Source organism: Perca flavescens, chromosome 23, assembly GCF_004354835.1.
Source record: "Perca flavescens isolate YP-PL-M2 chromosome 23, PFLA_1.0, whole genome shotgun sequence".
Lineage (NCBI taxonomy): Eukaryota > Metazoa > Chordata > Actinopteri > Perciformes > Percidae > Perca > Perca flavescens.
The window spans coordinates 7,116,762-7,129,093 of NC_041353.1; the positions used below are offsets into that span (position 1 = coordinate 7,116,762).

Below are 12,332 nucleotides of genomic sequence, written 5' to 3' on the forward strand. Positions count from 1 at the left end.
CAGTTTTGCAGTGGCTAGAAAGTTAATAAGCAGCGTTTTCCCCCTTGTGAAAGTGGTCCGTGAAGTAAGCTCTGCATAAAAAGCAATATCAGGGCAGCTCAGTTGAGAAGGTGTCATGCAAAAAAAAGTCGACAGTGTTCGTGGAGCTCTCACAAGTTAATTTCCCAGTTGGACATCCATGTTTCAAGCATACGTCAGCATAGATTTCACTGAGTGGGCCAGCTTTAGTTTAATCAGCGCTGCAGTGTCGGCCACGGTGGAAGTTCCTGTGATCAGTTTGGCCTCTGCACAAAGTAGATATAACACAGTGAAACGTATCCAACACAGAAATGACAGAATGAAATGTAAAGAAGTTCAAACAAGTCTTAAAGTCCGCCTGCTGGCATTGCTACTTTTATTGGTTGTATAGTAGGATTATATTTTGGCATTGTGTCAAACTTTAAACTGCAATGGCATCCACTTCCATAAAGTGATGTTTGTAAACCGAAAGTCTCATATCAGAGATGATGAGAAAGCTGCTTTTATTGAGTTAAAATTCTACTCTACCTTTTTAAGCGAAAAAAGGTGTACAGAATGTATTTCATGCATGTACCCTATATGAAATACAATAGGTTTCATAATCACGATTAGGTCTAAGTGATACTGCTGGGTTGAGTCAGTTCTGTTTTTGTCTTTTTTTTGACAGTTTTTGTTACTGTAGGGGTGTGAAGTGATCAGTGGGAGCCATTAGGACAACAGAGTTTAAGCCTCTGACAAAGCGAGAAAGTTCTCTCTCTGATTTTGTCAAGTATGCCATCATTAACCCTTGGGAGGGAGGGAAGGTGGTGGTGGTGGGGGGGATGCTGCAACAGGCAGAATTAAAAGGAATCCCTGACATAAAAACATCTGACAGCCCCTCTTCAGCAGTGGGGCCAGGAGGGGTGGATGGGGCTGTGTAGCAGGGCACTGGACGTTAGAGGTGGTGTTACATGGATGCTGCGCCTGGATCGGAGGGCTTCGGAGAGGACGACGTCACACCACGGAGCCCTTGGAGGTGGAGAGGTGGATGGAGTGGATGCGCGTGGCCAGAGTTTTCTCCAGGTCGAGGAGGATGTCGGAGCAGATGCCGGGGCTGGACGCGGGGCTCTCTGCAGGAGGAGGCTCATACAGCAGCTGCTTGAAGCCGTCGAGTTCAATCAGCAGCACCATGTTCTTCAGGAAATAACCCTCGATGAAAGCTGTGAGCTCCGAGGCACCGAGGAACTACGGCGAATTAGGATGGAGAGACAACGGCAGAGAGTTTTTAACTATTCTGAAGGGTAATTTGTTTTTTTTAAAAACATCTTCAAATTATTTTGATAGTACAAGTTTTATTTGTAAGAAAATTAGGCCTTCCTGTTCAAAATTGATGCAGTGTTGTGTTGCTTTTAGAGGGCAGGGTTATTGGCATGCATTGCTGTTTGCCACAGAGTCTTTTTTGATACTCCTACAATAATAATTTGACCACTTTCACGACAACACGTCTAACAAAGACTACAGAGTCTCCAGCCATGCTAGCAGCTCTGTGAGGCTGTACTTAGGCATAGCAGTGCTTTGTGCTGAATTCTAACTTTAGCATGCTAACCTGCTGATGTTTAAAAGGTATAATAATGGCTATGTTCACCAGCTAGTTGCTAACATCTGAATAAAGATTAAATAAAAAAATAAGAAAATAAATAAAAACAACAACAGTGAGTCAAAAGATGCTAAACTGCAGAGACGGGTGATAATTCATCTATGGGTTCATCACTATGAGCAAACCCTTTCACATACAATTAGTTATGTAATCCATTATAAATATAAAAATGTATGGACAGCTTAACTTTAAATAAAATATATTTTATAGACAGTGTGATTTGTGTGACAGGTTTGTATTCTTTTTTTTATTATTATCTGCAATTGCTAATTTGTTGAATTTCTGTTTGAATCTCACCTTGGCATGTTTGTAGAGGTCCACACAGGTTTCCGTGGTGATGTTCTTGGAGCAGATGATCTCACAGTGTCTCTGAAGGGCCTCAAGTTGGAAGAATTTGGCTGCAGACAGGAGCTGCAGGGAATAGTACAGCCACACAGAATGAGGCACAGGAGTTGGGATTAGAAATTCTAATACTTGCAGGCTTTGGTTAAGTCTCTCTTACCTCCATGACTTCAGTGTTGCGTATGTGCAAAGACTCAGTGCCTCCACAGTACAGATACTGCATGACCAACTGAAACACACAACAGTACAGGGTTCAATCTATCGCATCATTTCCGTTGTTTATTCACAGTTTTGGTCTCTGTACACGTCTATTGTACGTCTGTCCGTCCTGGAAGATGTTAGATGCAGCCGTAACTGACTGGATTTTAAAACAAAACCACAACATAATGACAGTGGGTTTAGATGACAACAAAATTCTTACATGGAAAATATTGTACTTGACATGGCTGATCTCGATACAGGTGTTCTCTGCTGCGGGCCGGTTCTGGAGCAGTGACTTGAACCTGGATGAAACAGAAAGAATCGTGGCATTTATTTATAGAAGAAGAAGATACAGAAGAAAAACCAATAAACAGCAAAATTCTTCTTTACCTGGCTGAAGCTGTAAACAGCAAAACTTTATGTGCATAAAACGGTTTCCCCTCCACCAGGAAAGTAACATCAGACATGTCCTTGTTGTTAAGGAAGTGGGGGTCTGAAGAAGAGGACAAAAAGATGCAATAAAAACAGCCAAATGAGGGGCGCCTGGGTAGCTCACCGGGTAGAGCGTGCCCATATTCGGAAGTTATTCAGAGGTATTCAATTGCTGCATGTCATTCCCCCTCTCTATCTCTCCCCTTTCATGTCTTCAGCTGTTCTATAAATAAAGGCCTAAAATGCCCCAAAAATAATAAAAAAAAAAAACGCTCTGCATCCTAAACGTTGGATGCAGAGCAAACAATTAATTTAATGTGGTCATTAATTACTCTGAGTGTCATCAGTGCAGCATTATCAAAAGATAACAATTCCCATTTCATTAGTATTCTAAAATGCAGGCAGTTGAAATTGATGTCCGGTTCATTGAGCTTTTTCTTAAAGATTATCCTTGAACATCCTGATAAATTAATTAGCTGTCAAAGGTGTTTAAAGCATTAATTCTCTCCACATACAAAGTAAACCAGTTGTCATTTTATTCTAAGCCTGTTGATCAAACACAAGGTGGTGCTGCAGCACAGTCACTGAATGTTTCAGTGCCTCCTCATGCTCTTATTACAGTATATGAAAAAATGAATAAATGTCTGTGACCTTCCCAACTTTAAAGGAGCTTTTAATACCAGATCAGACTGATACATCACATCATTACAGACATGCAAATGCAAATACCTGCTTCCAAATCAAATGATAAATGTTTGAAGTTGTTTAAAGTGAGTTTATAACGTCTCCCGACAGCCTGCAATCACATACGAAAACATTCATCACTGCCTACAGCAGGCAAAGAGAAAATATTTAAGACTTTTATAAATTACATTTAAGACTTTATATTAACTTCAAAGACCTTTTTTGTTGTTGAGGAAACTGACTTGAATGCTTTTTATGACTTGTTGTGACTTGCAGATACCTTAAAAGAAAAAGATAATCCCAAAAACTGCAAAAGACGTAATAACTATATATATATATATATATATATATAGGGCTGTCAAAATTAACGCATTAATTTTTGCGTTAATTTTTGCGTTAATTTTTTAATATTTAACTCGTTAAAAAAATTTACGGAATTAACGCAGCTGTGTTTGTTTACTTCATGTGGCGGCTGAGAAACGTAATACGTCTCCATAACAGCAGGCGGCGCTACTCTGTATTGTTGCCCAAGTAATGTAAACCGGCAGCGGATTGGACGAACGCGTCACATGGGTTTGTTTTCTCCGGAAATCCAAAGCCAGACTGTCATGGCGGCCGTTCAGAATACGATCTCATATTGTACTAAAATAGTTCACTGAAACACGTTTCTCAAAACATTTTAAGCGAGAAATAGGCCACGCGGTTGCTGAATCTGTCTTCATTTCAGCTCAACAAGAAGATTTTCGTCAGATTTTGAGAGACTCTAGTCACCTCATCCTGCTCCGGGTGAGTCCCGACTGCCCTGCCGCCGACTGAACTCTCGGCTCGCTGGAGATGAACTGCGCCTCGCCTGTAAAGTAGACGAGAGCAGGCGACAGCAGCCGGGGACGGTGACAAAAATCTGCTCTCAAGTCGGACAGTTTCTAGCTGTTTCAGCAGCCTTCAGCAGGACTAAATAAGCCAAATTGTTGCTGCTGTTGTTCTGAAAGATATTAAACATTCTGAACCTTTCCTTGTTTGTTTTTTTCTTCATATTTGCAAAGTTAAGTGATTTAGCATTTAAATATCCATTATTATAAGCTTCAGTCTCAATTTAAAAAAAGCGATTAATCGCGATTAATTACAGCAAATTGTGCAATTAATTAGTTAATTTTTTTTAATCGATTGACAGCCCTAATATATATATATATATAGCCTTGGCTATATCAGCTCAAAAATGCATGCTGGAAAACAACATCGCCACTTCACGAACTAAAAATCTGAGGAAAAAAGGAAGGAGAAAGGATTTCCTAGTATAAAAGGGATCTTTTGCGGATTTAAATCCAGCTCTGTGTTATGGCAGTGTGAGCACAGATAAGCGGTGTTTGTCTTCCCTCCGTGGCTGCAGTGCAAGGTTCTCTGAGCAGCCGAGGTCTGCCGTGATCCGCCGGATGACGCAAAATGCGCTGAGATTTCCAAGCTCCGTGCACTGGCGCCACGGAGAGAAGCCACACACCTTATCTAAACACGCTGCCCACACAAAGATGACACAGAGCTGAATTAAAATGGAAAAGTATCCCTTTAAGCAAAGTTTGAAAAAGTTCGGCCTGCCACTTTAATTACAGTATATAACCCAGCTGTCAGTCCCTCGTCACTCATCTTCATTTTATGCAGCAAGTACAAGAAAATGTTGAGCAACAGTCGTTATTTTTAACTCGTTCTCTTACCTAAGCGCGAGGTCTGCTTCTTCTTGATCTCTGTCAGTTTAGGGATGGGGAAGGGCCCGTAGCACTGGGTGAAAATGACTGACAGCTGCTGGCTTATCACCTCGTTCTGCACACAGACACCAACACAAGTGAGGACATATAACTTTATACAGATTAGAGTTTTCTGGCCTCTGTTTACCATGAGCTTACATTTTATGCAAATTTATGATAATATGGTTTGGAGTGCAACTAAATATATGCAAAATGAGCATTAATGTCACCCTAACACACGAGGCACAGGGCAGTTTGTATTCCCAGCAAACCAGCCTTACTTTGTCTGATGTTTCAACAAGCATTTTGTTTACATGAAGATGAAAGAAAGCCCCGGTGACCTTGCTGGATCGGAGGATCTGGAACATGAGCGGCAGGCCGTGCGTGATGAGCTCCTCTGTGTACTCCTCCTCCTGGATGCAGCTGAAGTCTTTGAGCAGGCCCTGGATCAGCGGCAGGCGGTGCTGGATGAAGCAGGTACGCAGGGACTCGAGCCAGGTGTGCAGCGTCCAGGGAACACCTGGGAATACCACCACACGAACAGTGAATACACGCTTGTGCATGGCAAAGCCGATCTAAGTCAGAGCAGTTTCAGGGGCGAGAGAACCGACCATGTTTCCATCACTTTGTGGCGTTTGTGTGAGTTGAAGGGCGATTGCATGGTGAGTGTTGGATTAGTAGAAAGTCGGAGGCTCCGGCGGGAATATAAAGACAACACTTGAATGTAATTAAAGAATGTCCAGTTGAAAAATGGCTGCAATGTTCTGCAACAGTATGATGAGTACTGGATGATGTATGTGAGATTTACATAAATGATGACATGAGAGTGATGGCTTTGTGTATCAACAGCTCTGCTGAAATGATAAGTTGATTAATGGAGTAGAAAGTTGTTATTGTTTTTACAATTTTTGTAAGTGATTAATAATTTATCCATTTCCAACTAAATTTGAGTATTTGCTGCTTTTCAATGTTTCATTTAATTATAGATTTGCTATCTTTGGGTTTTTAGACTCTCTAGACAAAACAAGCAATTTAAAGGCATCAGCTTGGGCTCTCGGAACTTATGATTGCATTTTCCACAATGTTTTCATTTGAAAGGTCATTGTGGACCTTGAAGACGGTTGTTCACAAACAATCTCACCACATAGTCCATTAAGAAGCTACAGCCAGAAGATGGTTAGCTTTGCTTAGCACAAAGACTGGAAACAGTTAAGCTTTGATCATACTTCAGTACAGACATGGACAGCACTTCTATACATACTACTGTCGGGAGTTTGCATACGCTAGTCTCGCTTTGCCAGATCTTTCTCCACAGCGCTGCGGAGGAGGGTCTGGTGAGTACACACAGCATTCCAGGATGGGAGAAAAATGTGCTCTCTTTAAACCAATCAAAATCGTTATGGGTGGTGCTAAGCACCGGGAAAAGCTGCGGTGCCCCTGCAAAATAGCCTCAGGAAGGAACTTGTTTTGGTGGAACGTGTACATTCAAAAGTTGATTTTGTCGTGCAACAGAAAACTCAGATTGGACAGATAGTCTAGCTAGCTGTCTGGATTTACCCTGCAGAGATCTGAGAAAAGGTTAACCATAGTCCTCATAAATCGACCAGAGTTGAAAATGCCAACACAAAGGAAGCAGAAGGCAATAGATATCTGGCCTTAATGAGTGAAATCCGGCGGAATTTCCGTTGGCAACGGAGCAATCCCGGAAGTGGAACGTCAAGGATATAGACTAGCCTACACAGACACGTTCCACATATGCACACTAGACAATACGATGGCGTGCTGCTGACAGCAAGAAGAGGGGTTCTTTTGTTTGTCGTATTTGGCTGAACAACATGAAAATGTCCAAAAAGAAAACAGTGTGTGACTTTATGGAAATAGGATCAAGGACGGAGAAAACAGTACACGCATACAGTGCACAAAACAAGGGTCCAGTTTACTTTTCTAGCACATGTAAGGTTGGCACCTCTGGTGCTTACAGCCCATGTGGGCTGCTCCAGGTCATCAGCACAGGGGTCTGTGCAGACCCTTGCAGACTTGGGCAGATGATGAAATTAACGTCACTTAAACCCTCACGGAATCTATGAATTCACTAACAAAATCAGCTTACCACCATCTCTAAAGCGGGCTAATTAACACATTATATATCTCCATTGTTTAATCTGTACAAACACCAGTATAAAAGTATAAAAATGAAACTCGTGGTTTTGCAGGGGGGTTATAATGACATATAAAATGTTTATTAGTGAGTTTTAGAGGAGCTGGTAGGAAGATTTTGTTACCTTTGGACAGAGCCAGGCTGGCTGCTGCCCGTTTCCAGTATTTATGCTAAGCTAAGCTAAGCGGCTGCTGACTGTAGTTTCATATTTACCGTACAGACATAAGAGTGGTATTCATCTTCTCAACTCTCGTCAAGAAAGAGGGTATTTCTCAAACTAAAATCTTACAGCTGAGTAAACTCCATCTGCTTAGGATTGTGTGATCCGACCAAAAGGTCCAGAACAGCTACTAAATGGAACTTGTGGTGAGATTGTCAATTAATACTAATCAACAGCTACATTAGGTCTCATGCCAAATAATCTGGACAATGTTAGGGTTAAAGCTGATGATTGTCACATGTACAGAATGAGCACTACTCAAGGACAATTTCTCAACTTCCGGTTAACACCTTTGACCTGAGCTATTATCGCCTCAGATATAAAAAGTCCTTCTTCCTGCAACTGTTTAATGGTTGGATGAGTGATTGCTTAGAGTGTGTACAGGACAGCACAGGACGGGACAGGCACAGCGTGAGCGCATCTCCAGGACAGCTGGAGGCACCAGAGAGCGATGCATGTGTGCCAGTGAAGCATGTATTAGTAAATCTGACCTAAGCTGCGGATGTCTATGGTGATGTCCACATGGCCGTGCTCTGCGCTATGGTACATGGCCTCTCTCAGGGCCCTCAGTCTGGCCTTTCCTGTTCGCAGCGTCCCTCCGCCGTTGGCCTGCGGCGCCAACCTCTTCACCGCGGGATCCGAACTCTCGGCCAGGATCTCCTCCAGGGACAGCACATCCCCTTTTTCCTGCTCCGACTGGGACAGGAGCTTACGAAATACATTCCTAGAGGGAAAGAGGTAAAATAAAATAAAACCCAGACATAGATTAAAGGCAAGCAGAGTGATAAGACACAGTGACAGATTGTTTTATGGTCAGGGCAAAAGGGAATCAAGCTGTGGGGAGGTGATGACAACACCGCAAAACCCCTAGCATGGCCTGGTGGCTCTCGTCAAATCGTAGGAAGAGAAGTTGTGAAGTGGATGATCACAGAGCGGAAAATTGTTCTAAATTAAGCATGCATGTCCTGTGTTAACTCCACATTAAGCCCATCCAGCTCTCTAGCTCTGATGACACTCAAAATATTCGCATGTACTTAATTAAGCATGATTGTGTACTCTGTTCTGTAGAGTCTAAATATATGAAGCTGAAACTGATTATCTCCTCTGAAAAGAACAGAAAGTAAAAAATGTTGCAAAATAACACTTGTTTTGGCAGATTTATTAGTACTGTTTGCAACATTGCAACGGAAATGATGCAGCGTGTTAACGTACACAGTGTGAACACATTCTGAGGATGCATCACTGCACCGTCTGCTTCAGTGAGGAGGGGCTCGTTTAGATGCCAAGTCAAACACAACATCATATCCTGTTTTTGGGATTGTTTGATCACTAATGACAAGTCGGTGGGAGGCTCACTGCCGTCACTTTGAAGCTTTTATCTCCACTAACAGTCCCTTGGGTTTGAGTGTGCATCAGTTGGTGAGCAGATTATTACAGTCTTTTCTCTGGTTTAGTCCATGGATCAACACTTAATGGCCAAAAGTATGCAGACACCCAAACATTAAACCATTATGTGATTGTTGATCATATCATTCCTTTACCATGGGCATTCATCTTATGCTTTAACAACCTCCACTCGTCTTGGATTTTGGAGACTTGCTGCAGGGACTTGCTCCCATTCAGCCACAAAAGCGAGAGTGAGGTCCAACACTGATGTTGGGTGAGAAGGCCTGACTCACAGTGTCAGTTTCGTCCCAAAGGTGTTGGGTGGGGTTGAGGTTCCTCTACACCAAATTCTGAAAACCATTTCTTTATGGGCCCAGCTTTGTGCACAGGAACACTGTCATGTTGAAAGAGGAAAGGCTCGTCCACAAAATATTGTCACACAATTGGAACGAACTTTGGCTTTAAGAATTCCTTTAACAAAAATCTAACTCTGGTCCAGCTCAAACAATATGTCAACATACTTTTGGCCATATACATGAGGTCCATATGAGAAAATAGTTAAAGGAAATACATTTATTAACTGCCTTACTCTGGGTAAGATGAGAAGATCGATATTAGAAACAGCTCTGTGACATATTTAGCCTAGCTTAGCACAGAGAATGGAAGCAGGGGAAAACAGATACAACAAAACTCCAAAGTCATATTTACACATATATTTTGTGCATTTAACATGTAAAACTAAAAATGTGAAATGTTAATTTCATGAGCTGTTAGATAGCTTCTTAGTGACCAACAACAGCTGAACATTGTGGTTGCACTGAAGCCATGTCCTCACTCCTCACCATGAAGTTGCTGGTTTTGTATACTTCTCTAAAACTAAACAAAACCCAGGTCATTTTTGGATACATTGGTGGCTAGCTTACAAGATACAAAAACAAGTCTGGAGCAGTTTTCTGGTTGAGCTGTTTCCTGCATCTAGATTAATACTAACTTTGGTTAAACATGTCTTGGGCAAACCTCTCTAACAGCACAGAATAAAACAGATATCAATCTTCTTGTCTACAAGACTACAAAAGTGTATTTTGCAAACAAACTTACTTAAGTAATTTACCTTTGCAATTTGGTGTCTAAGGTCCCTATCTTGCACCTGGTGCAGCGCGGCGCAAAGCCCGACGCAAGTGTCTTTGCTAAAGTCAATAGCGCAGCATTTCATTGTTATTTTAACAGCACATTAGTAAAATGCCCCTAGGCTCGTGCTCAGCACGCGCACACTATGCTTGTTACACACACACACACACACACACACACACACACACACACACACACACACACACACACACACACACACACACAAACATGCAAAAGATTACAAATAAAAATACTACGGTGCAAATACACCATCATAACAGCAATGCGCCAAGGTACAAACGTGCCTGGCTTTTAAAGGGAAGGGGAGATGACACTTTGATTGGTTTATTGCATGTTGTGCCCAAAAAACGCCTATGAATCAATGAAGACACTAAGTACAACCCTTTTGAACCATGCGCCCAGACCCTTTTTTCTGCCGTCAAACTACCAAAAGTGGATTTGGACACGCCCTAAACGCACCTGCGCCATGTGCTTCACGCCGTGCGCTTAGATCGTTAAAATAGGGCCCTCTATGTGTCTTAAGTCATATTTCTGAAAGAATTTAAAACTGCATATAAATTGTAAAGTAAAAGCGTAACATTTGTAAATACTGCTAATTCTTCTTCTTTTTTGCCTTATATTAAACTCTTACGCCCCACCATCTCACAACCAATCCTAATGCAGTTTGAACCTGCTCACGACACGCTGCAGCATGATCATCATACTATAATTGATTGTCTTAATAATGCTGCATTGTGTTGTTGGCTAATACTACTCCACTTCCTGACAGCTCTTCACTGCCCAGAATGTTAATGGGCTTTATCTTATTCAGCTGCAGGGAAATTATGTCAAACTGAAGCTGTAAGTGCTGCTGAATAGACTGCAGCGCTTATCGTCGCCTGCTGTCTGACAGGGAGACCCAGATAGCTGCCTCTCATACTGCAGGATTTTGTGAGAGGCAGATGGACCAGGGCACAGTGTGTAAATGGATCAATACTGTGGTAATGGATATATCTCTGATGGCTGGCACTGTGTGTGTGTGTGTGTGTGTGTGTGTGTGTGTGTGTGTGTGTGTGTGTGTGTGTGCGTGTGTGTGTCCCTTTGTGTGTGATTGCCTGTATTACCTGTGACCGTGTGCTGCTGCCAGGCTGTATGAGTTCATGTCTCCCAGCAGGGCAGAGGAGATGCCGTTTCGACACACGGTCCCGATCATGGGGTCGGCCCCTCTTTCCAAAAGCAAACTCACCAGCTCAAAGTTACCTAACCAGGATGAAACAGACGAATAAAGCGTGAATACACCAAAACAAGGCTTACATTTGATGCTTTTAAACAATCTGTGTTGATCAGTGGTGGAAAGTAACTAGGCACATCTACTCAAGTATTGTACTTAAGTACTATTTTGAGGCACCTGTACTTTAAAGTCACTATCTATCGCCTATGACCTACTGATGGAAGCCCATGTATTTGCATTTGCAGTATTACAAACTGGGTGTTTGTGGCGACATTCCCAGGGAGAAATCACAAGAGGCACACAGTTAGTGATGTGTTTTCCATTGGTCTGTCAGAGAGGGTAGGTAGAGCCTACGCAATAGACTAGCTCTTCAAGTCGTGTGTGTGTGAAGCAGCGTACTGTTTTTTCCAGTCACTACTAGCGTTGCGAGCAAATGGTTCCAATGGCCGAACAAACAAAGAAAAGAGAGATGCTTCACACAGTTTGGATCTCTGGGAAGTGAGATCCAACACACCTGCAATGATGTAATATATAATAACAATCTGAGTCAGTGGCAATAACAGCACTTTTAGTGGATGGAAATTGACGAAGATTTTTTTTTAAGAATAATCACTTCACACACAAATACATGGAAAAATAGGGTCCAGGTTAAAATACATTGAAATGTTAGGGGGAAATGTACTTTTTACTCCACTGCATTTACCTGACAGCTTTAGTTACTGATTACTTTGCCTACTACAACTTAAGAAGATACCAGGTGATGAAATTTAACTAAATACATTAACTTAGGTACAATTTTGACATCTTTGTACTTTACTTGAGTATTTGCTACTCATTGGCTACTTTATACTTCTACTTCCCTTCATTTGTTTGACACCTATAATTACTAGTTACTTTTTATATACTACTAATCTACCCAGTAGTATACAAAGTACCTAAAACTGGCTCCACAATGACGAGCTACTACAGCTGTGAAATTTTTTTTTTGGTGCTTGGCTGAGAACAAAACAACTCATAACTAATCCTGGATGCACTCTGCCAAGCACTAGAAGAACAGAAACTACTGTAGGTCCCAGTTTAAAAGTGATTTAAACACTTCAATGCTGATCTTATCTGATACAGTATGGACACTGCTCATTTAAAATCAACTGATATCCTAT

The 12,332-nt window shown here is 41.8% G+C and overlaps 1 protein-coding gene across 2 annotated transcripts in view; it reads right to left on the minus strand.

Annotated features, from left to right (window-relative positions):
* Positions 1 to 672: 672 nt before the first annotated feature.
* The window catches only part of btbd11a (BTB (POZ) domain containing 11a), a 203,454-nt gene continuing 191,794 nt past the window's right edge, over positions 673 to 12,332 (minus strand). Inside the window, exons 9-17 of one of the 2 annotated variants that reach the window (XM_028570170.1) lie at positions 11,066 to 11,201; positions 7,919 to 8,151; positions 5,391 to 5,569; positions 5,020 to 5,125; positions 2,588 to 2,690; positions 2,418 to 2,499; positions 2,157 to 2,225; positions 1,952 to 2,065; positions 673 to 1,242 (exon numbers count right to left, since the gene is read on the minus strand). In XM_028570170.1, coding sequence (XP_028425971.1) covers positions 1,012 to 1,242; positions 1,952 to 2,065; positions 2,157 to 2,225; positions 2,418 to 2,499; positions 2,588 to 2,690; positions 5,020 to 5,125; positions 5,391 to 5,569; positions 7,919 to 8,151; positions 11,066 to 11,201 — 1,253 coding nt within the window. In that variant the 3' untranslated portion in view covers positions 673 to 1,011. Of the gene's footprint in view, positions 1,243 to 1,951; positions 2,066 to 2,156; positions 2,226 to 2,417; positions 2,500 to 2,587; positions 2,691 to 3,358; positions 3,426 to 5,019; positions 5,126 to 5,390; positions 5,570 to 7,918; positions 8,152 to 11,065; positions 11,202 to 12,332 lie in introns of those variants that run through there. The other variant, XM_028570171.1, reaches the window with a different exon arrangement.